At 56.8% G+C, this 27,570-nt stretch overlaps 1 protein-coding gene across 7 annotated transcripts in view; it reads right to left on the bottom strand.

Annotated features, from left to right (window-relative positions):
• Positions 1 to 5,032: 5,032 nt before the first annotated feature.
• SRC (SRC proto-oncogene, non-receptor tyrosine kinase) overlaps positions 5,033 to 27,570 on the bottom strand; it is a 50,130-nt gene continuing 27,592 nt past the window's right edge. For 3 of the 7 annotated variants that reach the window (XM_049100363.1, XM_025470023.3, XM_025470024.3), the window contains 14 exons: positions 26,620 to 26,780; positions 25,481 to 25,738; positions 23,734 to 23,833; positions 22,743 to 22,760; positions 16,820 to 16,852; positions 15,871 to 15,969; positions 15,619 to 15,722; positions 13,652 to 13,801; positions 12,045 to 12,200; positions 9,836 to 10,015; positions 8,644 to 8,720; positions 7,824 to 7,977; positions 7,551 to 7,682; positions 5,033 to 7,261 (listed from right to left, as the gene is read on the bottom strand). In XM_049100363.1, coding sequence (XP_048956320.1) covers positions 7,053 to 7,261; positions 7,551 to 7,682; positions 7,824 to 7,977; positions 8,644 to 8,720; positions 9,836 to 10,015; positions 12,045 to 12,200; positions 13,652 to 13,801; positions 15,619 to 15,722; positions 15,871 to 15,969; positions 16,820 to 16,852; positions 22,743 to 22,760; positions 23,734 to 23,833; positions 25,481 to 25,730 — 1,662 coding nt within the window. In that variant the 5' untranslated portion in view covers positions 25,731 to 25,738; positions 26,620 to 26,780 and the 3' untranslated portion in view covers positions 5,033 to 7,052. The remainder of the gene's footprint in view (positions 7,262 to 7,550; positions 7,683 to 7,823; positions 7,978 to 8,643; positions 8,721 to 9,835; positions 10,016 to 12,044; positions 12,201 to 13,651; positions 13,802 to 15,618; positions 15,723 to 15,870; positions 15,970 to 16,819; positions 16,853 to 22,742; positions 22,761 to 23,733; positions 23,834 to 25,480; positions 25,739 to 26,619; positions 26,781 to 27,570) is intronic. The other 4 variants (XM_025470025.3, XM_049100364.1, XM_025470026.3 and 1 more) reach the window with 3 other exon arrangements.

Raw genomic sequence — 27,570 nt, 5'->3', positions numbered from 1 at the left:
CCGGGACCACCTGTTGTGCTCGTCTGTCCCAGGCAGGAAGTGCCGTGTCCGTGTCCAGGCTTCCCAGAAGTTGTTCCTCACCCCTGAACCTCCAACCCCACCAGAGCCAGACACACAGCAGGTGCTCAATGGAAACTTGTCGAATGGGCCGGGGAGTGCATGAATGCTGACACACGTGGGCGGAGGCAAAGTTGGGGAGCAACAAGGTGAACAGGTGAATGTGCACAGAGGGTAAGAGCTGGGTGGAGGGAAGGAAGGCAAGAGCTGGAGGAGATGGAAAGGCCAGGCAGGCACCCCTGGAATGATCAAGAAGGAGGCTGGGGTGGGGAGAGCCCTGGGAGCCTCTGGCAGGAGTGGAAGGAAGCACTCACCCCCCAGCCCCAGCCCCTGCCGAGGGGAAGGGACGGGGCTGCAGGAGCAGGCCCAGGGGAAATTCAAGAAGCCCACAGAGGGACAGATGGGGAGCCAGACACACAGACAGCAGGGCCACATGTTAGTTGGAGGAATAAATGAATTAATGGGGGGACCCCTAGAGAAAAGGACAAACCTGCTAGGGCAAGAGAGAGCTGGACATAGAGAGACAGAGGCAGTGGGGGAGAGGGTGACGCACCCCACCTTGCTCTGATGCACCCGCACTGAAGTCAAGGGCAAACCACAGAGGGCGGAATGGAGAAGCAGGAACAGAGAGGGCAGAAGGCAAAGAGGACACATGGCCTGCCGGGAGCAGCATTTACCCCCGCCTGGCTCAGAGGAGAGGCTCAGTAAATCTATAGCCCACAGTATTTTTAGGGGCCCACAAAAAAATTAATTTCTCTTAAAATCAGAAGACAAACTATTAGCTCAATTTCTTTTTTGACTAAACCCTACACCCAGCTTGGGACTCAAACTCATGACCCAGAGATCGAGAATCACACATTCCACCAACTGAGCCAGCCAGGCGCCCCTCAAACAATGTTTTCATAGTTAATTATAAATTTGACTTTGCACCAATATTGTAAACTAATTTTGCATATTTCCTATGGAGGAAGGGACCCACAAAGGCAAAGCTAACTCGGGCCCACCAGAGTCAAAGGGGGCCCTCTGCAGAGGGGGTGGGAGTAGACAGGGAGTGGTTGAGTTTGGGGTGCGGGAGGATGAGGTGTCCAGGGAAGGGTTGGCAAGGAAACCGTCCTGGAGGAAGGCCTTGGGGCTGAGGCTGGACAGAGCATGGGACTAAGTCTGGGGTTAGGATGGCATGTGGGCAAAAAATCACCCTGAAGGCCAAGTCCCAGGAGTCCTGGGGAAGGGAAAGAGGGTGGGTGAGATGTTCACACCCAGACATATGTACAGAGGTGGGAAAGGAGGATTTTTAAGAAAACTGCAGAGACGTGGAGGCAGGAGGCAGAGAAAGACACAGAGCTCCAGCCACACACACAAGGACACACAGACACACCCCACCCAGGGGAGGGGGCAAAGAAAAAGATAAACAGTGAATGAGACCATAGTAAGGGGGGAGGCGTGGGGGGGAACAGAAGCAGACGGACGCCAGACAGAGAGACACAGACTCAGGATCGCAGGGGTCACCCTCTGAGGGCAGCACAGGTCTGGGCACTGGGTGGGAAGAGCCCTCCGGTGGGGAGGGCTGGGGACCGCGAGGCCTGGATGAATGACAGACAGACAGACAGGGCTCCATCTCCCCCTACCCATCCAGAACTCCTTCCCTGGCTCTTCCCAACTCTGCCTCTGTTTCTGTCTGTCTCTCTTTTTCTCTGCAAACCACAGCTTTTTGGCCTGGGAGAGAAAAATGGGAAAAGATGAGATGAGAGGAAATGCAGACAATGGACCTTGCATGTGTATGTGTGCACGAGTGGGTGGGTGTGTGTGCACCCGTGTGTGCATGTGTGCATGTGTGTGTGTATGCACACGCCTTCGGCACAGGTCGGGTCAGAGTTTCATGAGGGGATGAAAGGAGTAGAGGAGGAATGAAGAGAGCCACAGCTTGGGAGGCTGCAGGGAGCAGGGATGCGCATGTGGCCCACACACCACACACACACAGGGACACACACACACACACACACACACTGGAAGTGCAGTAGCCGAAAGCACAACCAGCACAGAAGGCCTGACACAGATACACCGGCAGTCGGAGGGCAGATGGGGGGCTGTTTGCTCACACCTCCACACGGGCCACGGCAGCACCGGGCCCAGGGCAGATCTTCAAGACGAGTTTTCCACGTGAATGTATGGCTGAACGGGCTAGCAGCCCACAGTGAGAGCCAGTGAGCGTGAGCCGGAGCTCGGAGAGACAGAGACAGACACACTCCGAGAGGGAGAGAGAGACAAGGGAACACGGAGGCCGATGGGCCGAGAACAGACGACAGACCTCCAGGGACACGCACAGAGACACGTGGCCCACGCTCTCCAGGTGGGAGGGATGGGCTAGGGGGCACAGAGTATGGTGTTTTTTTTTTTTTTTAAGATTTTATTTATTTACTTAGACACAGAGAGGCAGAGACACAGGCAGAGGGAGAAACAGGCTCCATGCAGGGAGCTCGATGCGGGACTCGATCCAGGGTCTCCAGGATCGTGCCCTGGGCCGAAGGCAGCACTAAACCGCTGAGCCCCCCGGGCTGCCCGAGTATGGTGTTTTTTTGTGTGTGTTTTACTACATCTTTCCTACTTTGCTATAAGGAATATGTATCATTTTTTTTCATGAAGGAAAGCATCTCATTTTCCTCCAAGGAAAAAAAAAAAAAAGCATGTGGCATAAGAAAAACACTGAGTCCAGGAAGGGAAGGTGGAGAGGACGTGGGGGGCCCAGGTCTCCCACCCCCTGAAGTGGGCTAGAATCAGGACAGGGCTGCAGGAGGAGCAAGCAGAGGGGCTGTGGGGCAGTGGCCCCAGCAGACGGCACACCTCTCACCTCTCACCTCTCCACTGTCTCTCTCACAAGTCGAGCAAAAGCAAACTGGACAGCAGCCCAGAGAGAGGGATCAAAACCAGAGGAGGAGCCAGAGACGAGAGGTGGGGGAGACAGCAGCTTTCCCGCCTCCCTTCCCTGACCAGACGACGCCATCCATGTGGGCCAGATCTGGGGGCATCAGCTAGAATTTCCCCAGGCCCTCAGGCTCTTATTCTAGTGGGTGAGCTTTGTGAACGAGCACAGCAGCGTTTGCAAGTTCCAGGGGAGTCAGGGGAAGCTCCGACGGGTGGTCTGTGGCCTCTGAGATGTGTTTTGAAGGATGAATAGGAGTTTGCCACGTTGCAGAGAGAAAAGAAAGGGCATTCTCCATCGTGTAAAGAGCTTGGGCAGAAGCACGGACCCGTGGGAGGGCCTGAGGACGAGTCAGAAGCCAGAGAGATTGATGAAGAAGAAAATGTGTGAGACAGAGACACAGAGAAACAGGAGAGAGAGAGACAGCAGCCAGGCACAGAGCAAAAGAGAAGCCAGCAACAGCCCGAAACAGACAGAAACTCAGAAGCGCACAGAGCTGCGCTGGAAACTATAGAGAAGGGGGAGGGGGGGGAGGGGAGTAGAAAGAAAGAAAAAGAAATGTTGAGACAGAGAGCCAGGGTCAGACAGCCAGAGACTGGAGAGGCCGACAGAGGCGGGAGACTGACAGAGACAGAGACAGAGAGACACAGAGAAATGCAGAGCAAGATAGGTGCAGAGAAGGGGGGCTCAGCGAGGCCCCACGCCCTGGGCCCACCACCCAGCATCGTACAGGTGTGCTCCCCACCTGCCGTGCAGGGTGAGCGCCTTGTCCCTGTCCCCGTGAGGGCTGAGGCACACCCCTGGCCTGCTGGCACGTGTTCCTGAGTTCCTCCAGCCCCAGCCCAGCGCACGTGGGCCCTGCCAGGAGCGGCCAACGCTGTGTGCGCCCTCCGATCCCACAGAACCAGCTGCACGCATCGGTGCCCGGCCCCCGGAGCCCAAAGCTCAGGCACCAACTACCTGCATTTGTATTCATGTGCTACACACAAATCCTTGCACACACAGCGGGAGAAAACAGACACACTGGTTTCACACCCCACTCATACCCAGGTACACACTTACCCCAGGAGCCTGCAGGCTGGCACACGACCTGGACATGTGTATTTACAGATGCACACAGCCTCGGGCAGACCTCCCATTCACACACCCATGTGAACATAAAGGTTCACACAGCTAGATACACAGTCCCAGGAGCCCCAGACTCACAAACCACCCGAACACATGTCCACATACACCTACACAGACACCCATGGGTAAACTTATATACCCACGTGAACACGAAGGCACACACGTCCTAGGCACACAGTCCCAGGAGCAAAGAGGACACATGCCACAAACATCCATGCTCTTACGCTCCCAAGTCATGCCCATACCCATGGAGTCTCTGGGTGTCCATTCTGACCTGGATACTATGGGATTTGGCTTATGAAAATACTACTGCAGAGAGAAATGTCCTAATTCTGAAATTTGTTTTTAATTGGACCCTTATTACGGCCAGAGGTGACACACGAACACATGTGTGGTCTCACGTTCTCACGTAAGATAAATGTCTTCATATAGACTGTCGCAAATAACTACCCAGTTGTGTCCCTTAGTGGTGAGGGAAAAGGGAGGAGACGAAAGGTCTTTGGGTTTTTCTCTAGAGTGGATCCAGCTCCACCCCAGCCTGGCGCTCCTGCAAAACACAGCACACACACAGCCACATCACCCTGTAAGCACGCCTGTGACCCCACACAGGCCTGACAGTCCCTCCCGGCCCCCAGAGTGTCAACTGCCACCATCCACCCAGGGCATCTGCATCCTGAATGGCTCACACTGTGGGAGTCCTGGCTTCACTGGTGCATGTCAGACACAAGCCAGCCTCTGCCAGATGTGCTCACTCTGGTGAGTGCAGACAGGTGCAGTCTGTCTCCAATCTGATCACGTCTCCCCCTGGCCTAAAGCCCTCTAGCCACCAGCGTGGCCCGAACAAGGCCCCTCCCACCACAGTCTGTCCTCACATCCCACCCCTCTCACTCTCCAGCACACGGTAGATGCTCAATAAACCACAGGCCAAACTTTGAGGTCTGTTTGTGTTTAATCAGACAATATGCAAAGTATTTACAACCAATTCTGGATCCCTCCCCCCCAAGCCTGGGCCGTGAAATCTGGGACCCCCAGGCCCTGCCCAGAGCTGAGGGTCCCCTAGGCCTCTGCATAGTCATCTGAAATCTACAAAACACTGTTTATTTAAAAAAACAAAACAAAACAGTATTAGGACACCTTATACAAAGGGCCCCGGGCAGCTGGAAGGGGGACTTGAGAGCACGCCGGGGTCAGCGAGCCCAGATCCGACTGGGACGGACAGCAGACTTGCGTAATAAACATGTATGAAAGGAAAAGTTGAAATTTCATAGGCAGGCACCGCTTGGCCTCCTTTCCCACTGGCAGGGCCTGGCTGGCTCGAGCACCCCTGGCAGCAGGAATGTTATTGCTATGATGGGGGGCTGTGGGTGAAATGTACAACATGTCTCGGGGACAGAGCAGGGGAGCATTTTTACATGTTAAATATGGACATACATGGAAGAACACACATGTGCACACACACACAACGCACATACACACACATGGGGCCCTTGGCAAGATGCCCACAAACCGTCAGCCACCCCTTTTAAGATGGGCACACCAAGGCCCAGGGAGGAGCCACCACATACCCTAAGGCTAAACACCAGAGCTAGGGCCAGAGAGCCTCCGGATGCCCCAGGCGGGGCTCACCAAGTGATGCCAGGCCACAGGGTCTGGAGCAGAGCAGTTGCAGAGGCCACGGCCACACATGAAGGCAGACACTGCAGCCGAGGGAGGAAGCAGGGGCCACCCGAGGTCACACCGCCAGCACAGCCAGGCTTGGCACATAGCAGCGGACACTCATCCTCTCCCACCCCAGCATTAGGTACTCCTTTCCCCGCTCATGAGTTAAGGGGTGCCAACTTGGGGAGGAGGGCAGGCGCCAGGCATTGAAATGACACAGGACAAACTGGGGTTCCTCCTGAGGCCAGGACCGCCCAACCACTTAGATCTTCTATTTCTGTTCAATTGCGTCCGGAGCCTGGGAGCTCACTCTCTTTCATGCTGGCTGGCCCCAAGGATGAGAACCACTCACATTCTGTTCGACATCTTCCCAACGCCTGCATGGTCACCCCTCATTCCTAGCCCCGCCCTCCGTCCCCCTCCACTCTCTCCCTGCACAGCAGCCCCGCCAGGCAGGCAGTGGCAGCAGGACTCTCTCTGCTATCTCTAATTCAGCCTCAGGCCCCTGGTCCCCTAGGCTGCCCTGGGCTGTCCACGCTGCCTCCAAGGACAATCTTGTTGGTTCCTGAGGAAGACAGAGGGAGCACCGGGTTCCGAACCCACCTCAACCCTGAACTTCTCTGTGGTCTTGGGCAAGTCACATCCCCTCTCTGGACTGTTTCCCCAGGGGTACTATGAGGACAAGGAATTGGTGATCTCTCAGGGTCCGTGGGGTCTAAGAACAGGACTTGAGGGGGGTGCCCACCCTACCCACCACCATGAAGTCAAGCTACACCTCAGCTGCCCAGCCGGGGAGCCGTGGCAGAGGGGCCTGGAGCCAGCAGCTTCCACCAACAGGTGTTTCAGAAATGGACGGCAAGGGGTAGGGTGGCGGGCAGGCCGTGGGCCAGGGGCCCATCACTCCTCTTTGGAAAGGCTCTTCGGCCAGCTCTGGAGGCAGACCTGGGATGACATGGAAGTGGGAAGGAGCCAATGTGGGGAGCAGCCCGTCCTTCTTCCTGCTTCCTCCTGCTGAGCAGCACAGAGCTCCAGAAGGGAAGGCTGGGGGGACACATGTGGCCGGAGCAGGAACCGGGATGCAGTCACTGTGCCAGCCTTGGACCCTGTCCCCGAGGCCACCCCAGGCCCCAAGCCCTTCCATGCCACAAAAGAGGGAGGGGCCTCATCACTGACAATTCAGCCCCACAGAGGGGATCAATGCAGGCAGGCGGAGGGAGGCAAGATCCTACATCAGGGGCCACCCAGCCCAGGATCCAAGCCGAGAAGCCAGTCTGGCCCTGTAGCTTGCTCCCTATAGGTTCTCTCCCGGCTGGTACTGGGGCTCGGTGGATGTGAAGTAGTCCTCCAGGAAGGCCTGCAGGTACTCAAAGGTGGGTCGTTCCTCAGGCTCCTTCCGCCAGCACTGGCACATGAGGTCGTGCAGGGACTCGGGACACTCAGGCGGGCAGGGCATCCGGTAGCCCCGTTCCACCTGGTCAAGCACCTCACGGTTGACCATCCCTGTGGGTAGAGGGAAGCATGAGGAGACTGGCTCTTGTGAGGAAAGCCAGGTGGGGGGAGGATGATGAGGAGAGCAGAGATGACCTCTCGCCTAGGGCAGGGGGCTGTGATCACGGGTAAGTCCCCTCCCATGGCAGAGAGCCCTGACCAGAGAGCCCCTAAGATGGGATACTCAACCTCTTTATTATACAGATGGGGAAACTGAGCCTGGGAAGGGGTGTGGTTTGCCCTAGATCACCAGGGCAGAGGGGTTCAGGGATCAAAGATGGGCCACAGAGAGCCCTCTTACCGGGGTAGGGCACCCGCCCCTTTGTCGTGAGCTCCGTCAGCAGGATCCCAAAGGACCACACATCTGACTTGATGGTGAATCGGCCATAGAGGGCCGCTTCCGGAGCTGTCCACTTGATGGGGAATTTGGCACCTGCGGGAGGGAGAAAGATCAGGGGAGGCTCAGTAGAGTGTCATGACCATGCTGCCAGGAGGTACCACTCTCATCCTCACTGGACAGAGGCAGAAACAGGCTCAGAGAAGGCCAGATGGCAAGGACCCAGACCCTGCCCACCTTGCCGGGCGGTGTACTCGTTGTCTTCAATGAGCCGGGCCAGCCCAAAGTCGGCCACTTTGCACACGAGATTCTCTCCAACCAGAATGTTGGCAGCACGGAGGTCACGGTGGACGTAGTTCATCCGTTCCACGTAGGCCATGCCTGAGGCGATCTGCGGGCAGAACCCAAGGAACCCGGCTCAGGGACCACCCCTGCCCCCCTGTCCCCAAGGTCACGGGTCACATGCCCAGAGAGCCAATCAGATGCCCTAGTCTTCTGGCTAGTAAAGTCTGCTTACAATAAGCACCGTTGGCACAGAAAGCAGGACCAGCACTTAGCAGAAAGAGGAAATGCAGGACAAAGGGCAAGAGCAAAGAGGAAACATAGACAAGATACAGCCCGGAAGGCAGGTGACCATGAAAAAGAGGCCCCAGATGCCCCACCGATACAGGCGAGTGCCAGGTCCTGCCTGCTGTCCTGAGTCCCCTCTCTGAACCTGTTTTCTTATGTCAAACGGAGTGACAGCCAGTCCTACCTCCCCTGATTGGGATAAGGATTAATGAAGAGATGACTGTTGAGCACCACCTACAGCAAGCAAGTTCTAATGCATGGTTATCGAGTGACTGAATAACCTCCTCACTGACCTCGGATACTGGCCCAGCAAAGGTTCTTTTCTCTGCCCGGTGGTAAATGTGGTGAGACTCAAGAGTGTGGGGGGCAGTCAAGGCAAGCTGCCTGGAGGGATCCCTCATGCGGATAAAACCAGCTGAGCTACTGAGCTAAGAGGGACGGAGTGTTCTAGGGCCAAGGCTGTGAGAGGTGGGAGGGGTGGACTCACCTGAGCGGCCATGTCCACCAGCTGAGGTAGTCGCAGGTACTTGCCTGTCTCCCCCTTGAGGAAGTCCAGCAGACTCCCTGGGAGGAAAGAAAACGGCACTAGTCCCGGCCCTGTCCTCCCTGAGCCAGGAAGCAGCGATTCCCACATCCTGTCCACCTCCGCAGGCCAGCCTCGCTCTAAGCGGCACAGCAGATTTCACATAAACCCGTCTCGGAAGGAAGACTCTCTCAGCATTCATCACTCAGAAGGCAAAGTGGGATGGGAAACAACCCAATGTCTCCTTCCAGGAGCACAGAGACTGTGGTCCGTCCCTGCGATGCACTGCTACTGCCCAGCGATAGAAACAAAACGTACTACTGATACATGTGACAAGGATGAACCTCGGATGTAAATGAGAACACGTGTGAAGTTCTAGAAGAAACACCCGTGATGACAAAGAGAGAGCTACTACCTGCCTTGAGCGCTGGAAGGTACTTGTCTGCAAGGGGCAACAAGAGAGTTTTCTGGGGAGATCTCCTGTAGCTCAGTCGTGGTAAGGGAAACACAGAGTGTCCGTTTGTTAAAACTCATCGAACTGGATGCTTAAAATATTGGATTCTATCATCTGCAAATTATGCCTCTGAAAAGCACATTTTGAATAATTCAACTAATTTAAAAATTAAGTAAAGGTCAAGCCAGGGACTTGTCCCAGAAGTGGCTCAGCTTGGAGGGTTGGGGGACTTCTCTTTCAGATGCAGAATGACAGATGGCTTTAGAAAACCAGCAAACTGGAGGGAGAAAAGATGCATTGTGGGAAATCATTAAAAACAAAACAAAATGAGAAAGGCAACCTTTGGCTTGACTTTCCATTGACATGACAAGTTGGTTCTATTCTGTTCCACCTTTTAAAATGTACACTCTAGGGTAGCCCCGGTGGCGCAGTGGTTTAGCGCCGCCAGCAGCCCGGGGGACCCGGGATTGAGTCCCACGTCAGGCTTCCTGCACGGAGCCTGCTTCTCCCTCTGCCTGTGTCTGTGTCTCTGCCTCTCTCTCTCTCTCTTTCTCTCTCTGAATAAATAAATAAATAAATCTTTAAAAAATATATTTGTAAAATAAAATGTACACTCTAGATCTGGGGGGACATGAAGCGCGTGCCCTCCTGCCCAGGAAGGGACTGCCCCATGCATCTCCACGCGGGTCTCTCGGGCCTCACCCTTGCTCATGTACTCTGTGACGATGTAGATGGGCTCCTCAGACACCACCGCGTACAGCTGCACCAGCTTCTCGTGCCTCAGTTTCTTCATGACCTGAGCCTCCTGCAGGAAGGCCTCTGGAGACATCGTGCCTGGCTTCAGGGTTTTGATGGCCACCCTGGTGGTTCCGTTCCAGGTTCCTGTGGACAGGGGTACAGGCTGCCTCAGTGAAGGTCCCCCTATTTACATCCCACAGGGACCCGCATCTGCCTGCCTGCGTACCAGTTTTAGCCCTGGCCTCCCTAGCCACGTGACAAGCCCAGCCAAGGTCCAGCCCCTTTCTGAACCACGACAGGCCACTCCTCAGGGAGTTATTAAAAGGATGGAATGAATCTCTGGTACACACTCAAGAAACAGTGGCCGTTGATCTTTTGTTGGGATTGCCATTATTAGGAATGTCCCAAAAAGCAGCACTTTCACCAAAGAGATGGACAATCATGGCCCCAAAACTCAACTACTCTCTCCTGAGTGACCGTGTTCCTTCTGGGCAGCACACAGGAGGTGAGTCAGGAGTTAGCAAATGAATGGGGCTGGCGGGGGAAGCAGAGCTGGCCTCAGGACAAAGCCACCTCCACGAGAGGCATGCTCTCTAAAAAGCAAGGCCTGGACCAGACACAGAGGGCGTGAAGGTCAGACTGGCCAGGGTCTGAAGCCCAACTCTGCCTCCTGACAGCAGTGAGACCGTGGGCCAGTCAGTTCCCTTCTCTGAGCCCGTCTTCTCCTCTGGAAAATGCAGATGTTATAGTGTCTCCCTGCGGGGTTGTTTGAGAATTAAATGAGATTTTAGGCTCTGGGCCCAACCGACTGTGAGGGCTCGGTAAATAATAGTTACACTTGTCATTTTATTATTATCTGGATTTTCACACTGAGAGGCCTTGGGGGAAGTTGTGTGCTAGAGCAGCGTGTTTAATCCGAGTTCTTAGCACACTGGACCCAAGATCCTCTGATGAGTGGCCCTGGGCCCATTCCTCCCAGTCTCTGGGCCTCCATCTGAGAGTGGGGGCCCAGGCCTACCTCTGGGGCACCTCCAGCACAATGTCTGGGGATCTGTACCTGCCACTTCATGAGTCTACCTGCAGTGTCCACAGCTACTACCACACACGTGTGCCAGGAATGAGTCTTTGCAGTCTCCGGAACATCCCCCTCCCCTCTCCCCAGCTAAAAGCCAGCACTTCCCCTTTCCTGACTTGGCCTGACCAGCCTGCAGGCCTGTGTCCCTGCAGGGCCTCCCACCCAGGAACTGTCCTTGCTCTCCCCTGAGAGGAGGAAAGTGGAGACAGTGGTGCCAAGTGAACACTGGGGCTTACATGACGGCACATGATGATTCCCCAGCTGAAGCCACGGGCTTAAGACTGTCTTGCCTGTCTCACACCAACCTCCCTGATTCCTCTGTGGCAGCAGGAACCAAGCAGAGGGTGCCTGCGTTTTGTCAGGGTTTCATGGTGTTTGTTTTCAAGGACAGTTTTGCCATTTCTCCAGGGTTAGACAGGAGATCGTGAACAGGCCCAGAACATGCCAGACCTTGTGCTTCCAAGCACTCCCTCTGAGAGCTGAGGCTTCACGTCCCGCGGCTAAGCACTAACGTGTGGATGCACACTGGGCCAGCGTTCTCTCACAGTCCGCGGGTGGGTCCTATTATCCTCATCTCCACTTTACACTGAGGAGGACTAAGACTCACAGTGGAGCCACCTGGCCTGGACCACACAGCATCTTTGGGGAATCGGGATGCCCAGCCCCAAGCAGCTCTCGGCAAACAGGTGCCATGGTTTGCAGAGGTGTGGGGGAGCTCCACCTTTAAAACACAGCCCACTGGGGGCACCTGGGTGGCTCAGCAGTTGAATGTCTGCCTTTGGTTCAGGGCGTGATCCCGGGATCCTGGAATCAAGTCCCACATTGGGCTCCCCGCAGAGAGCCTGCTTCTCCCTCTGCCTCTGCCTCTCTCTGTGTGTCTCTCATGAATAAATACATAGAATCTTAAAAAAAAAAAAAAAAAATAGAGCCCACTGTTCAGCAGAGGCAACTGAGACTCATGGAGGTGAAGGGTTGTGGGGGAGCCCTGGGACCTTGAGCTGTCCTATGGGATGGACATCTCCCTGGTTCTCGACTGGGGACACCAGAGCCCCCCCAAGGGGACCATGGTTTCCTCTGGGGGCAGAGGCAAGGCCTTACCCATCCACACCTCTCCGAAACAGCCCTGGCCCAGTTTGACCTCCAGCCGCAGAGACTCCCGAGGGATCTCCCAGGCATCCTTGGCCAGCCCCTGAGTCTGTGGCTTGGATGTGGGGCACACGGTGGTGAGGCGGTGGCACAGGCCATCGGCATGTTCTGAAGACAGAGGCAGGGAGGTAGAGTTCAGGCAGGGGGTCTGCCCTGGGACCTCCCCGTCCCATGGTCTGATATACACATGGTACACACACAGGCTTTGGGGACACAAAGGATGCCCTTGAGGCCAGGGATCCACACCTGAGTGTCCACACCCTCACCCCACACAGGCCCACACTGCCTCATGCACATGCCCACCGAATTATTCACTCATTCATTCAGCAGACTTTAAAGGGTGGCCACCCCGGTCAGTGGCAAGGACACAGTGCCGGACAAGCCCAGTGGAATCCTGCCCTTGGGGAGCTCACAGTGCCAAGTGAGCCCCACCTCCCTTAATCACCTCCCGGCCACAAGTGTGACGGAGGAGAGCCATGGGTGCCACAGCAGATGGGTTGGATGGAGTCTGGGAAGGCTTCCCTGAGGAAGTGGCCCCTGAGCTTGGGTCTGCAGGACAGTGAGTGGTTGACTAAGGCCCACCACTCCAAACAGCAGGTTTGCACTACGCATGCACATGCAGAGGCCCTGGGAGAGGAACAAGCCTCTGGTTGCACGAACTGAAAGGAGGCCAGAGGCACTGCAAGAGAGTGAACGGGGGCAAGGGGCCCCAGGTAAGGCAGGGAGGCCAGCCCGGTTTAGAGCAGCCACTTGGGGGTCTCTATCCTGAGATCGATTTTGCTGTGGGGGAACAGTGTGCAGAATGAACTGCAGAATGAGAGCCAAGGAGACAGAGGGGTGGCAGATGGTAGAGGGTGTCAGGCGGCCCAGCAGAAGGAGAGGAGGGTGGCACAGGATGGGCACGAACTGGCACTCTCAAGTTAGGCCATACCTGCACACAGAGTCCACGGCCACACACACAGGCACCAACAGAGACCCACCCACCTGAGTACACACAGACCCTTGAGCCTTCGGTGTCCCCAGGGAAGCCCCGAAATGTGCAGACACTGCATGCATGCTCCCCCCCATGACCTGCGCGCACGCGTGTGTGTGTGTGTGTGTGTGTGTGTGTGTGTATGTGTGTGTGTGTACCTGAAGCCCTCGCCCTGGCTCCCTACGCAGCCACTTATGCTCCCTCCCACTCCCTCCTCCCTCTGTGGGCTATGGGCTGCAGCGGTCTAGCCGCCCCCTCCCCTCCCAGCAACCAGTTCAGACCGGTCCTAGGGCTGCAGAGACAAACGACACCAGCCTCAGCCCCCCTCCCTTCCCTGCTCCCCTCTAGGCAGTGCCCTCCTCTCCAGCCAGCTGCAGAGGGGGAGAAAGAGGGGGGATGGGCCTGGTGGGAGGAGGGCACGGGAGGATCCAGGACGAAAAAGGGGGGGAGGAAAGGAGGGGGAAGAGGGAAGGGAGAGGAGGGGCAGGGGGACAAAGGAGCTCCACACTCCCAGGGTAACAAGAGCCCCAGCCCCGGGTTGGCCCCAAAGGCCCCCCCTCCCAGCATCCGCTCTGCTGGCCCTCACTGGAGTAGTAGGCCACCAGCTGCTGCAGGCTGTTGAACTGTGTGCGCGAGGTGATGTAGAAGCCACCACTGTCGAGCTTGCGGATCTTGTAGTGCTTCACATTGAGGCCCTTGGCGTTGTCGAAATCCGACACAGAGAGGCAGTAGGCGCCTGCAAGGTGGGACCAGAGAGGAGCAGTGACCCCATGCCCAACCCCCCCCCCCCCCAGGCCACAGCACTCAGTGAGGTTCTGTGCCTACCCAGCACGGGAGGACATGGAGGCCAGAGCCAGGTCCAGTCTGCCCTATCTTGGAGCACCTAGCCTGTGGGTGGCCATCAAGGCAGGGCCCAGTGAGCAAAGGGGCACCTGATCAGAGAACCTCTCCATGCACTCTTGGCCCTGGCAAGATCTTCAAGGCAGAGTGTCTATCCCAACTGTGTGGCCTGGACCAGTCACCTGCCCCCTGGGCCTCAGTTTCCTCCTCTGCACAACAGGGTGACTCCCAGGGATGTCAGGAAAATTTGAGACCACCTCTTATAAGTGGTGGAGGAGGAGAGCCATGGGTGCCACAGCAGATGGGTTGGATGGAGTCTGGGAAGGCTTCCCTGAGGAAGAGGGCCTGGCACATGGTAGGTGCTCAATAAATGTTTGCTAGGAGCCAGAAATGGTTGTGTCCCTGGCTTAACTGCTTCCCCTCTCTGCCCCACACTTCCTGAACACCCTGGGCTCAGGCAGGAGTGGGTGGCTGGCTAAAACTACAGCCCGGGCAGGAGGCCATGTGCTGGGTGTGGCCTTCAGGCCGCCAAAGCCAAGAGGGGCCAGCCCTGGTGGCTTCCTCCCTGACTCTCTTGAGCCTGGAAAAGCATTTGGCTGGAAAAGTTTCCTCCTGCCTAGCAGGCCTGGCTAGGAGCCTCTGTTAACCTGAGCCCAAGAGAAGCCTGGGGTAGAGGCTTCACCACCCAGAAAGAGCCTTTTTCAGAAGGTAGGGTACAGGCCCCACAGCCCAAGGCCCTCTGGACAGTCCTCAACTGCGAGTTACAATCTCCAGCGTAAAGAAGGGGAAAATGAGGCCCAGAGAGGGAAAGCAGCTAGCCTCAGGTCTCCCAGCCAGTTAGGCACACAGAATCATAACCAGGTCTCTAAAGCCTGCGTTGGGCAACCACAACTAACACATGGCCCAGGACACACACATGTGGACACCTGTGGCCTGAGCCTAGAGCCAGCCCCTGAGCACATGTGTATGTGCACATATACAGGCATGCCCATGCTCACACTGGGATGCACTCCCCAAGCCCCCAGGCACAAAGACAAACCCACAACTATCTGCTCCCACACGGCAACACCCAGACAATTCCACCCCCATGTGCACACACATGCCTGGACTCACACATGGCATGCCCGGCACACAACTGCCCATAAATGCACACACATGACATGGGTGCTCTGCTTCCCACTAAACCCCAGGCCCACAGGATGTGGCCCAGCTTTGTCTCCATGGTGTCAGGTAGCCTGCAAGCCACTTGAAGAGGGGCTAGAGAGGGGATGACCTATGTTCTCTGGCTGGGGGAGGGATGGAAGAGGAACAGGGACCAGGACGGCTGGGGAAGGGCAAAGCTGGCTCCTGGCACCTCGTCCAGCTCTAGAAGCCCCTGGAGAAGGAGAAGAAGGGCCTACTTCATCCGCACCCATCCTGGAAATAAGTCTTTGGCTGTGTGACCCCCAGGCCTCCCGACAGCCTGTGCACATTCCTCGTCTGAGGAAAGTGAGACCAGAGAGGCTAAGTATCACCATTTGCTTCATCTCTGGCCACCCTGGATATCTCAGTCTTCCTCAAACATACCTCCCTGCCGTTGATCCTACCACTTACTCCACCTGGAGGGCTCTTCCTACCCCACTCCAGGTACCAAACTCCTATTCATTCCACAATACCCAGCTCAAACAACCCACAAAAGGCTCAGTTCTCATTGGCCAAAAGGAGCACTCCTACCTTTCGTGGTCTCGCTTTCTCGCACCAGGAAGGTCCCTCTCGGGTTCTCTGCATTGAGCAATAACCGCTCTGACTCCCGTCTGGTGATCTTGCCAAAGTACCACCTAGGAGGAAGGAGGGTAGTATTGGTGACCCAGGCTTCCATCTACCTGCTGCGCCGGGGCTCCAGGCACCCCACCCACTCCAACCCAGGAGAGAAGCTCCAAACCTGCGGGGATAGGGGGCAGGCAAGAGACCAGGTTCCATACTCACTCCTCAGCCTGGATAGAGTCAGAGGGCGCCACGTAGTTGCTGGGGATGTAGCCTGTCTGTCCCGTGCTGAGCGAGTGGGCCAGCCACCAGTCACCCTCTCTAAGGAGGGGGAGAGGAAAGGAGCAAAGGAGAAGGAGCCGTCAGTGGTGGGCCCAATTCTGCAATCTTCACAGGTGCTGTGCTGGGGGTCCCCAAGGCCAAGTGAGGTGCTGGGAGCTGTGGGACCGGCTGGAGTTCTCGTGCCACCAGGCCAAGCTGGCCCGGAATTCTTTCTCTCCCCAGCCCAGATGCCTCTTGGCCCAAGCTGACTCAGACGGACTTTGTCCAGGACCGTGGCAGGACTGACCTTGGTCAGCCTGAGGTCTAAATTCACAGGGGGCAGAGTCCTGGGATGGGGAGGAAGCTGCTTCCCTGCAAATAGACCAAGCCATCTCAAGATGCCAAGGGCTGTCTTGGGAATGAGGGAGGGAGCTCCCTGTCTCTGGGAAGGAAGCAAGTTGTAACAGGAGAGATGATTCCTGCCTAAGACAGATGTCAAATCAGATCTCCAAAGCCTCCCCAAGCCCTGAGATTTGGAAGCTGCTGAGACCTGGGTGGAGGTAGGGGGCGGCCCCTTGGGGGCTTGGTGACAATCCAGGCACTGATCCTGCAATGCTTGCCTTTGTTGCAAACCACTGGTCATCCATAAGGGACTCCTTAACTGAATACTACAGGCCTCTTCCTGCGGCTTACCCATCCTACCCTACTGGGGAAACTGAGGCCAAAGGGGGCTGGGACTTGCCCAGAGTCACACAGAGCCATGTCAGAGGGGCTGAGGTGGCAGAGACTCAAAGCCCAGGGCACTTCTACACTAACTGCCCCATGAGGAGGAAATGGGGACGGGGCGGAGGAGCTCCCTGCAAGGTCGGGTCCCCTGGGCCTGGGTGGGAGTGGGGAGGGGGCGAAGTACCTTTGCAGCCATCTGAATGTGAACCAGGTCTGGCTGGAGCGGGGGTCCAGAGACACAGAGGAGAGAGGAGAAAGCGAGAGCCCAACAGGAAAGAAGAGGCAGAGATGGGGGTGGTGAGAGAGAAAGGCAGAAAGAGCAAGGAAGAGAGCAGGAGAGCAGGCGGTGCTGGGGACAGGGGACAAGGCGGGGCAGCCACAGAGGCCTCACATCCAAAGCAACCGAAGGGGAAGGGGATGGGGAGGGGTCTGGGGCGGGGTGGAGGGGGACGGTGGGGAGGGGAGGCCAGTGGGAAAGGCTGCCTGGGAAATAGGGCTCAGCCCCCTTCCATTCCCACCGTGCAGATGGGAAGACAGGCCAGAGAAGCAAAGGCCTCTGCTCAAGGTCACACAGCCAGGCCCAGGCTCCTGACTCCCACATCAGAAGGAATCTTCCCCTGCGGGGTGTGCTGGGGCCTGATCACTTGCGGAGCTTCTCACTCCAAGGCTGCCTTTGGACCTCACCGCAACCAGGACCCTGAGAAGACACACAGCAGGCAGGATGTGCCCCCCTTCCTCAGTGCCAGGGCCCAGAGAAAAGGGCCCGTGCCCACATTTGCACAGTCTGGACTTGAACCTGGATCCCTGGCTCCTGATTCTTTTGAGCTGCCTTGGACACAGTCTTCGACCCATTTTGAAGATAGAGTAGTTGAAGCAAGGAGAAAGCAGGCTGGGAGAGCTCTCCAAACACTGGAGAGCACCCAGACCTGGGGGCTCAGTAGGGGCGCATCGAGGCTGAACCAGACGGTATAGAGTGCCTTCCAGACAGCGAAGGGAGCGTGGCCGGGGGCTGTGAGGAACACCTCAGCCGCGCAATTGCTGCACGCACACTCAGGCAGGGGCATGAGCTCACACGGCGGTCTCCGCTGGAGAGGGGGGGCTCTGGAGTTAGGGGGCACGGTCGACCTCAGGGAAGGCCCTTCCTTGGAAGCTCAGGACCACCATCCATCCCCCTGTTGTGCAAACACCCACGGGTGTCCACTTCTGTCTGTCCCATGTGATCCTCGAGGCCACCCTGTGAGGAAGGGGGGCCTCAGCCCCCCGATGAGGAAACTGTGGCTCAGAAACATCAAGGGATCAGCCCAAAGCCACACAGCACCCAGGCTGGAGTAACTTAGTACTTTGTAGGGAGACTGAGTCATAGAGATGGGCAAAGACTTGCCCAAAGCTATAAAGCAAGAACTTACAGGGAACAGCTGAGATCTTCCAGTAGGAAAATAAGGCAGAGGGGCAGTGATTTGTTGAAAGCCATAGCAAACCAATGGCAGGGCAAGGGTGACTACCAGGGCCCAAGTGCCCAAAGCCAGACACAGAAGGCCCTCCTGGACCCCTGCAGCTTCCCCAGGCCACTTAGAGGCTCAGAGACCCTCAGAAAAGCCAGGGGAAGCAAGAGGAGGAGGCAGCAGGGCTAGGGGCGGGAGACTGGGCCAAGGTCTAGGTCAGAGGCAACAAAACGAGACAGATTGACAAAGCCAGAGTCTGCAAACTGGCTGGCCTCTGGGGAGCCCCCATCCACACACTCAAGAGTGGAAGGTCGGCAAAGAGTATGTGCCCAGAGGCCAACCAAGCAGGGCCCCGGAATCAAGGGGGGGTTCAATCCTGCTGACATTACCCAGACTTCAGCCAGCAGATCCTCCAGCTCCCTGATATCAGCCCAGTTGTGAGTTTGGGGTTTCAAGTCCAGATCTAGGGTTTTATTTAGTTCACAAGGCAGGGGTGAGGTACACCACAGTCTCACAATGGACCCAAGGTCCAACTTTGACCTGGCCCCAGCTTGAGAGGTATCTAAGAGCTTGAGCTCCAAGAGTCAGACCTCCCTGGGCACCATCCCATCCACCATTTGCAGGTTACGTGACCGGGGCCCTGCCTCAGTTTCCCCACCTGCCCACCTGTAGGGATACTCAGGCCTCCCTACAAGTACATAAAATACTGGCACAGGGCCTGGCACATAGTGGGGGCTCTATGTTCATGAGCTGTTAGTATCTTGATTTGGCTTTAAAAAGAAAAACAATTAGGGATCCCTGGGTGGCGCAGCGGTTTAGCGCCTGCCTTTGGCCCAGGGCACGATCCTGGAGACCCAGGATCGAATCCCACATCGGGCTCCCGGTGCATGGAGCCTGCTTCTCCCTCTCCCTCTGCCTATGTCTCTGCCCCTCTCTCTCTCTTTCTGTGTGACTATCATAAATAAAAATTAAAAAAAAAAAAAAGAAAAACAATTAAATCTGTATCTCTGTGGGACCCCTCCCTACTCTCCAAAATGTTTTTAAAAACTACAGCAACAAAATTAATTAATTTATTTATTAACTAAAAACCAAAGCAGCTGATGAAGGGAAAATATTTGTAATAGTCTAAATGCCCAGCAACAGGAAATGTCCCAAAGACATTATGGAGATTACTCTCAGATATTTACACTATGCAATATGGGGAAAGAATGAGGGAGGAGCTAGATGTACTGACAATGGCAAGATATCTCTGTCCTAATGATTAGTAAAGAAAGCAAATCATTAAATAAAATGTATAGTTGAAGTAGGAAAAAAAAAAAAAAAAAAACCAAAGCAGCTCAGTCTCAGTCTTCAATAAGGATCTGCTGTGTGACTTTGGGCAAGTACCCTATCTTCTCTGGGTCTTAATTTCCTCATCTATAAAAAGGAAATAATATTCCCAGAATCTCCCTTGTAGGCAAAGTGTATCAGTCATCAATAAGCTGGGTTTAGGGCCAACTAAGATAATTACTATGACACCATCTAGGCCCACCTGTGAAAAGGAGCTATCAAGCCACATCTTCCTATGTCCATGGTCTGGGAGGCTCGAACGTGCCTTGGGTAGGTCCCAAGTGAGGGACCCCACAGCCTCCCAGATGGGTCCAGTCCAGCAGCGACACCAACCTAAGCCCAGACTTAGAAGTCATCTATCAGTTTGAGCAGATTTACTACATCTAGCACCTTCCCCAGGGGCCTGGTCCTTATCAGATGGATGTGAAAAAGGGAAGGAAGGAAGGGTATTACACACATTCCCTGACCCACTCCTCACCTTCCCTTAGGTGGTCAGAGAAGCACTGGACCAGGAGTCCTCGAATTTTACACCCCAAGTGCTGTTCACTAGCTGTGTGACCTCAGACAACTGACCTCACCTCTCTGAGCCTCAGGATCCTCTTTTGGGACCCTAATCCTTGAGCCGGCCATGCAGGCATGGAGATCGGGAGTATGGCAGCTTCAGAACCTGGGAAGTTATTCTGGTTTGGGAACTTATATTTAACTCACTTGGATTGTTGGAACTGGTCAGTCAGATAAGCACTTTGGGGATTGCGGGCAAGCCAGGGTTCCCTGAGGCCTGGGCACATGGTCAGTGGGGAGGCAGCAGGGTGAGGCGAGGGCAGGTTGCATGAGAAGGGTAAAAAGGTATCCCCATGGTGGGAAGTGGGACTGCAGTGCCCAGAACGAGTTGGGGAGACATCAGTACCTGCTGGAGGGCTCCCCCAGAGAAGCTGCTGGAATCTGGGTCAGAGGAAAGAGCAGATCAGGGAAGAACCCAGAGTCAGACTCAGAAGGGCCCTGACTCCTAGAGACTCAGACAGCAGGGCAGGGTGCTCAGGATAGTCAGATCTCAGAACCCTCTGGGCTTCCTCAGACCCAGGCCACACAGCGCACAGGATTCCAGGACCCAGGGCTGTTTGGCATGAAGATCCACGGAGCAGGGTCTCCAGGACTGCTACTGTGAGGACCAGGACCCGGCAAGCCCTGGCCAAACCCCACCAACGGACGGGCTAGTCCTTAAGCTCTCCCTGACACCCAGCCCAGCCACAGGCTGGCCTCAGGAAGCCCCTCCTTCATCCAGGGGCGGGACAGGAGGTGTAAATCATGGGCCCTAAGCAATAAGGGGGACAGGACATGCAGGGTAGCCCCTGGGTGGCCATGAGGCCTGAACACCTCAACTTTGGGTGGCCCATCTGTCACTAAGTGCCCCCAGTCCCCTGTCCCCCACTTCCTCTAGGGCCCCAACTCCACCACCACCTGACTTCTCAGGCAAAGGAGTGGCTGAGCACTGCGATGGGGGAAGGGCTCCCAGTCCCCCTCTCCGGTCATGGCAGGTCACCGCTTCCCTTGGACGGGCCTCCACCACTTGCAGCCCCAGGCCTGGCCCAACACCGTCAGCCCTACTTGGACAGCAGGAAGAAGGGAGGGGAGGGGCCGGGCGAAGGAAAGGGGAGAGAGGCAGAACCAGAGCTTCCAGAGCCTTCCCTCCCACCACACCTTCGCTCAAGCTGTGGCCCCAGCCTGAGGCGCCCTTCCCATCATCACGGGTCGAGATGGGGAGAGATCCCCCTGAAGCATCCTCCCCAGCAGCACGCCCCGTCCTGGTGCCTCTACGGAGCCCCTCCTGCAAGGGCCGTGGGTGGGAGGGCCTGCCCGCCCCTCCCAGCTCTGCCACCGCCAGCCGTGTGACCTCGAACAAGTCACCTCACCTCCCGGGGCCTCAGTTTCCTCCTGTGCAAAATAAAGCAAAGCAGAGTTTCCACTTCCCGGGGCTGTGGTGTCGTATAAATAAAACAACGCAACTTAAGACCAGGCTGGCAGCCAGAGCACCGTAAATGGTGGCCGATTACTGGTCGTTCATCTTGCTTGGTGACACCAGGGAGGCACCCCCTGCTGCGCTGAGCGACAGGTGATCTGGGACCCACAAAGGCGGCAGACCTGAGAGCAGCCCCCCAGGAGCTCCCGGTCTGGGGGAGGCCGATGCGAACCGCTTGGAACCACCAGGGCACCGAGCGGCACTAGGACTGACACGCAAGGGGCGGAAAGATGGGGAGAGAGCCGCGGCCCGAGTTTCCATCCCGGCTTTGCCACCTGCTAGCTGTGTGACCTTGGTCAAGGGCCTTCACAACTCTGAGCCTCAGTTTCCTCGCTTGCAGAATGGAGACAGCCCCTCCCCTGTCACCAGAGCCCTGGCAGGACTGCATCGAGGAGTAAATACAAGGACATGGGTAGAAACGCCTGGCACAGCACCTGGCACCTCTTTTCCCTTTTGCCTCCCAGAGAAGGCGTCCTGAGCTGGATCTTGAAGGATGAATAGGAGTTTGCCAGGCAGAGACGGGAGAAAGGTGTTTCAGGCGGAGGGAAGAGCGTGCACAAGGGTAGGGAGGCATGACCGAGCAAGACACACTTGGAGTTGGTGATGTCCAATCTCCTCAGCCAGGCCTTTGAGGACGCTGGGGGACCAATCCTACTGTATCCCCAGCTCCTTCCTGCCTTTCCACTGCCCTGCCCTCTCCAGCAGACCGCCCCTCCGAGAGGGACTGCCTGCCTCCCGCCCCTTCCACCTGCCCCAAAGCATCACTGCTCTCCTTGGAGGACTTGCTTGGAACCTTCCAGTCCCTGTAGTCACCACCAGAGGGGGGCACACAGCAGGAACCAAAATGCATGAGCAAGGACCCCAGCCCTGCCCTCTCTGCCTATCACTTGGTCTGGACTGGAGCTCGCACCACCCTCTCCTGCCACACTGGCTCCAGGAAGGGCCCCTTCTCCACCCAGGCCTCACCGGGCCGGCACTGGACCCTGCATGCAGCTGGCACTCAGTGGACGCTGAGCAGTCAGGATGGAGAGCGGGAGGGTGAGCAGGAAGGTGGCTGGGGAGGAGGCCTGATGGTGAGTGACAGGGGGACGGTAGGGCCCTCCCCAACCTCAGCCTGGGGGTTAAGGTGGGGACCCGGCCACACCGGTTGGGGGTAGGGCCGAAGCTGAGGAGGCTGGCTGGGGGCAGCCAAGGGAGCCAGGACCCGCAGGCAGGGACATGCAGAGGCAGCACATGCAGATAGCAGCCCCCCCCCCCTTAACCAGCAAAGCCCCCCAACCCCCCGACCCCAGCCCGCCACCTACGAAGCATGTACACACCTGACATCCACTTTCCTCCTAAGGGCCAGCGAGAGAGAAGCAGAGAGAGGGAGAAGCTGAGAGGGGGCTGGAGGGAGCAAGCAGGAGCCAGGAATTGGGGAAGGGGTTCCAAATGAGGATGGGGGCATAGAGTAGGCCTTGCCCAGGGCAGGAATGCAGCGGGTGCTGAGCTCTGCCCGGCGCTGTGCTGGCAGCGCCTGCGGGAACAAGCCCCCGCCCCTCACCCCTGTGCGTGTGTCCCAAAGCCTGCACCCCCCACACCCCCCTCCCTGCCCCGTGACAGGCACTGCAGCCCACCCCCGGGACACTCCTGGCAGGGAAAGGAGAAGAGGAAAGAGGAAAGGAAGGACCCCTACCCCATGGCTAGAGCCCCAGCTACCACTCACTAGTTTATCCCCCCCTTCCCCCGGCCCTGCTCCCCTGCCCACAGGAGCCCCAGAGCCAGCTTGGCCCTAGGACGCCCCACCCCAAGGCTGGAGTCTCTGGAGGTCAATCAGACGTCCACACCCCATCCCTGTGCCCCGTCATAACCCCTCACACTGAGTGCCCAGTATGGGGTCTCTGTCCCCTGCTGCTAGAGACTGGTTCCACCAGCTGCCCCAGGCCCTCCAACCCCAGGTCCCTAAGGAGGGCACGTCTAGGGGCACAGCATCCTGCTTTAGGCCCTGTTTTCTGTAGTCCTGGGTCCTAGACCCAGTCCTGCCCTGACCATATGCCCCTCTGTGGGGTCTGGGATGATGTGCCCTACTGAGTAGTTACTGAACCCAGATCCCTGCCCTGGGAGCCCTCCAGGATCCCTGACCACCACCACCTATCTCATCTCTCATAGGCTCAGGACAGTTCCCTGGACCTTGGCGAGCCTTGACACTAGCCATGCCTGCTGCCCATCATGCTGCCCCCAGCTCTGGGATGCTCAGAAGTGGCTCTGGCCCAAGACCAGGTCAGGGGGATAGGGTCCCAAGGGATGAGGGACAGGGGGTCGGTCACTCACGTGTTGTTGACAATCTGGAGCCGCTCCCCTTTCTTGAAGGACAGATCGGTCTCTGTCCGAGACTCATAGTCATAGAGGGCCACAAAGGTGGTCACTCCACCTGCAGAGAGAGGTGGGAAGTGTCAGAATGGCCAGGGTCATCGCTCAAAAGAGGGGTGGACAGGAGGGCCCTGGGCAGAATAGAGGCTGGTCTCCCACAGCCGCACAGCCCAGCCCAGAGCCGTGGCCACCTTTACAGGGGCTGGCCCAGCAGTGAGTGTGTCCACCTGTGTGCATGTGTCTGGGTACCCCTGTGAGGGTGTGTAGGAGGCGTGTGCGTCTCTTCACATCTGAGCGTGCCCACTGGGCTCTGGGTGATCCTGACTTCTGGCTTCTGTTTAGTGCCCATCCTCCACACAGACCCAGAAGCCCCCAGCAACAGGCTTCTTAGCACACAGTAGGTGCTCGAGAAGCGACTGGGGGTGAATGAGCCAGTGAATGAAGGAAACTGCACCCGGTTGGGCTGTTCTGTTTCTGTGTCTGTGTGACTGGGTGTATTGGGGGAGAGCTCAGTTCCAGGTACTGTGCCCTCAAAGAGATCCCTCTGTCCCCCATTTTAACCACAACCTTCACCCCATACCCCCCAAGACCCCCCCTGCCCTTTTTGCTCCTTCAACGGCAGCACCGCCTTCGAGCAGCCTACACATTTTACGAGCCTTGCTCTGTTTTTCTCCCCCATGCTCTGCATACTGCTGTGTCCCCAGCACCAGAAGAGTCCTGGCTCACAGTACGGGCATCACAAATGAATGGGTGTGTTTGTGGGTCTGTGTCTCACTCGGGTATGTGTCTGTATCTAAGGCATCCGTGAGTGTCCCTGTGTGTCCGTGCGTCTGTGTGTTCTCACTGTGTGTATGTACATCTGTGAACCTGTGGGTATCCGTGATGGTGCTCCTAGCTGAACCTGTCCGTACCCTGTGTGTGTCTTTGAGGGGCTTCTGACTGCCTGTGTGTGTGTCTTCATCTGGGAGTACGAGGTTATCTGTGCGTGTGTGTCTGTGTTTGCGTACATCTGCCTGGTTGCATGTCTGTGCCTGTCCATGTGTCCCTAAGTGGGTCTCTATGTCCACAGTGTATCTATGAGTATCTCATCTCTGATGGTGTCTCCAGCTCATCTCGTTCAAGGGTCTGCATAGGTATCTTAGGAGCTGCTGTGTGTGTGGCCCTGAGTGTGTCGAGGGAAGAATGCACGTGTTTGTGTGAGTGTCTTCCAGCTGTGTGTCTCTGAGACCACGTTGGCATCTTTCCGTGAGCATCCCCGGCCTGGGGCTGCCATACCGCGAAGCGCCAGCAGAGGGCGCAGGGGCGCATCGCGGCGCTGGGCCAGGCCCCTGAGAACCAGAGAGCTGCCTCCTGCCCTCCCTTGCCCCCTCTGCCACCCAAGGCCTCCCGACCTGACCCATCGCTGGGCTGCCCAGAGCAAAAAGCAACGCCTCAAACCCAGTCCTCATGCTGCCCTGAGCCAACAGCCCCCGGGGCCCCCTGCACCTCGGTTCCCCTCTGCAGGCCCATATCTCTAGACCCTGTTACTGTCCACTTTGGATTTGCTCTCAAAGGCAGTGGGATTTGCACCACACTGTCCAGTTTATAAAGCTCTTCCCCACCCACAGTCTCCAGGAAACCCCCAACAGTCCCCAAGCCCAAGACACCCACAGCCCTGCTGCGAGAGAGGCCCGGCCCGCAGGCACCCACGCTCCCAAAGCCCACTGACCAGCCAGCGGCCCCGCCCGCTGCGGGGAGGTGACCGTGTCCGAGGAGTTGAAGCCCCCAAACAGCTTGGGCTCAGCAGCTGCGGAAGGGAAGGCTGTACTGGGGCCTCGGTGGCCATCAGCGGAGGCTGGCTTGCTGGGTGTCTGTGAGGTGGGGAAGGCACCCCCGCCGCCACCGTGGGTGTTCTCAGCTGGCTCTAGGCTGCGGCGCCGTTGGCTGGCATCCTTGGGCTTGCTCTTGTTGCTGCCCATGGTCCTGGCTGGAGATGAGAAAGCACACTGGGTGAAGGACTCTGGGAGCAGGCAGGGCTGCTGGGCCCGGGCCCTTTAGACAGCCTCCACCCCCACCCACCATTCTACAGACGAGGACACCGAGGCCCAAAGAAGGGCACCAGCCTCTTTTGGATAAGTTAGACTTTCAGAGCCTCAGTTTTTTAACCTGTAAAATGGGGATAATAATGGGACCCATAAATGGCTTCCTTGGGACAAAGCCAGGCACAGAAGCAATGACTCATAATCAGAAGCCCTAACCTCCCTCACTTCCCCCTGAGTCAGTTTCTGTCGGTCATGGGCAGGGACAGTATCTGAGTCATGGCCATATCCCAGGCATACAACACATAGGAGAGGGCTCACTGAGGGCTTGCTGAGCAATTACATGACTGACTGAGATGGTCTCACACCAGAGTGAAAGGTGCTAATAGTTGCAGCCAAGACAGGGATACAGAGGAAGCTGGAAGGAGAGATGTCTGGGAGCTCACCCAGCCACAGGGCCTTTGCACATGCTGTTCCCTCTGCCTGAATGCTCTTCCCTGACCACTTCACCAGAATAACTCATGCCTCCTTCAGTTCTCAACTCAAAAGTCACCTCATGGGGAAGTGTTCCCCAAATCCTTTCTGGTTTAAGTACCCCCTTACTTTTGTACCTCTCTTGATAACACGTGGCCCAGAAAAAAAAAAAAACAAACTGAAAACTCTCCAGTGATGCCCATAGCCCCGCCACCCCCTTTTGCCTCCTACCTCCCACTCCACAGATCCTGGTTGGTCCCAGCTTCCAACAAATGTGGCCAGGGTCTTCCCACCCATCACGGCCACCCCTCCCTATGCCCCCCATCTTGGCAGCCCTGATGGGCCATCACCTCACCTGGGGGAAGGCAGGGGCTGTCCCAGAAGGTCTGGGAAGCAGCCTGAGGTCTCAGCACGAACACCAGGTCAGGGGTCTTGAACTAGAGGCCCTGCTCCACGTCTCCCTGCTATGTGACCCTAAGCAACTGACTTCCCCTCTTTGGGCCTCAACGTCTTCATCTGCAAAACAGGGAGAAGGCAGACCTCTCAGGCTGTTGTATGGATATGATTAGAAAGAGAAATCACCATGGCCCTGAGTCTTGGGTCCCAGTTTACCAGGCTCTGACTCTGACAGTTCCAATGCTAAGAGCTTCCCAGACCTTCCCTTCCATCAACCTTCCCAAAGCATTTTATGAGCATGAGCAAGGCAGGGTATGACGCAGCGGTTAAGAGTGGGCTCTGGAGCCAAACTCCCCGAACTCAGATCCCACCTTTACCCTCATCGGCCATATCACCTCAGGGTAATGACCTAACCTCTCTGTGCCCTATTTCTTCATCTGGAAATGATGGGGTCATCAGGGTCCATGGTAAGTGAACGAGGCAAGTATGTTCTTGCTGGGAATGAGGCAGGTCATCCCACCACATCCGCTATGACTGATACTGTGTGATTCTGGATATACCGGCAAGGTAGGTTTGGGATATTCTCCAGGGAATGCTGCAGGCCCTGGAATCAGTCCAGAACTTCCTCTGGGAACCCATGGATGGGGAAAAGTGTTCTTGACTGGTTGAGGCCTTAGGCAAGACTACCGGCCCTGAGCCCCAAGCCCAGCTCTGCAAGCTCTCCTCCTGCAGGAACTTTAGCCAGTTCCTGCACCCCTGAACCCCTCAGGCTGACGGACTGCACAATGTGGGCGTGGCCTGCATGCTCCCTGGGGACCATCCAGCTCAGAGAATGGGCTGGGGAGGCCCTGAGGAGACCTGCTCAACAGCCCAAGGGATCACCAGGGCCTCCTGAGGGACAGGCCAACAA

Source organism: Canis lupus, chromosome 24, assembly GCF_003254725.2.
Source record: "Canis lupus dingo isolate Sandy chromosome 24, ASM325472v2, whole genome shotgun sequence".
NCBI classification, from domain to species: Eukaryota; Metazoa; Chordata; class Mammalia; order Carnivora; family Canidae; genus Canis; species Canis lupus.
This window is presented reverse-complemented; position numbering and strand designations above follow the sequence as displayed.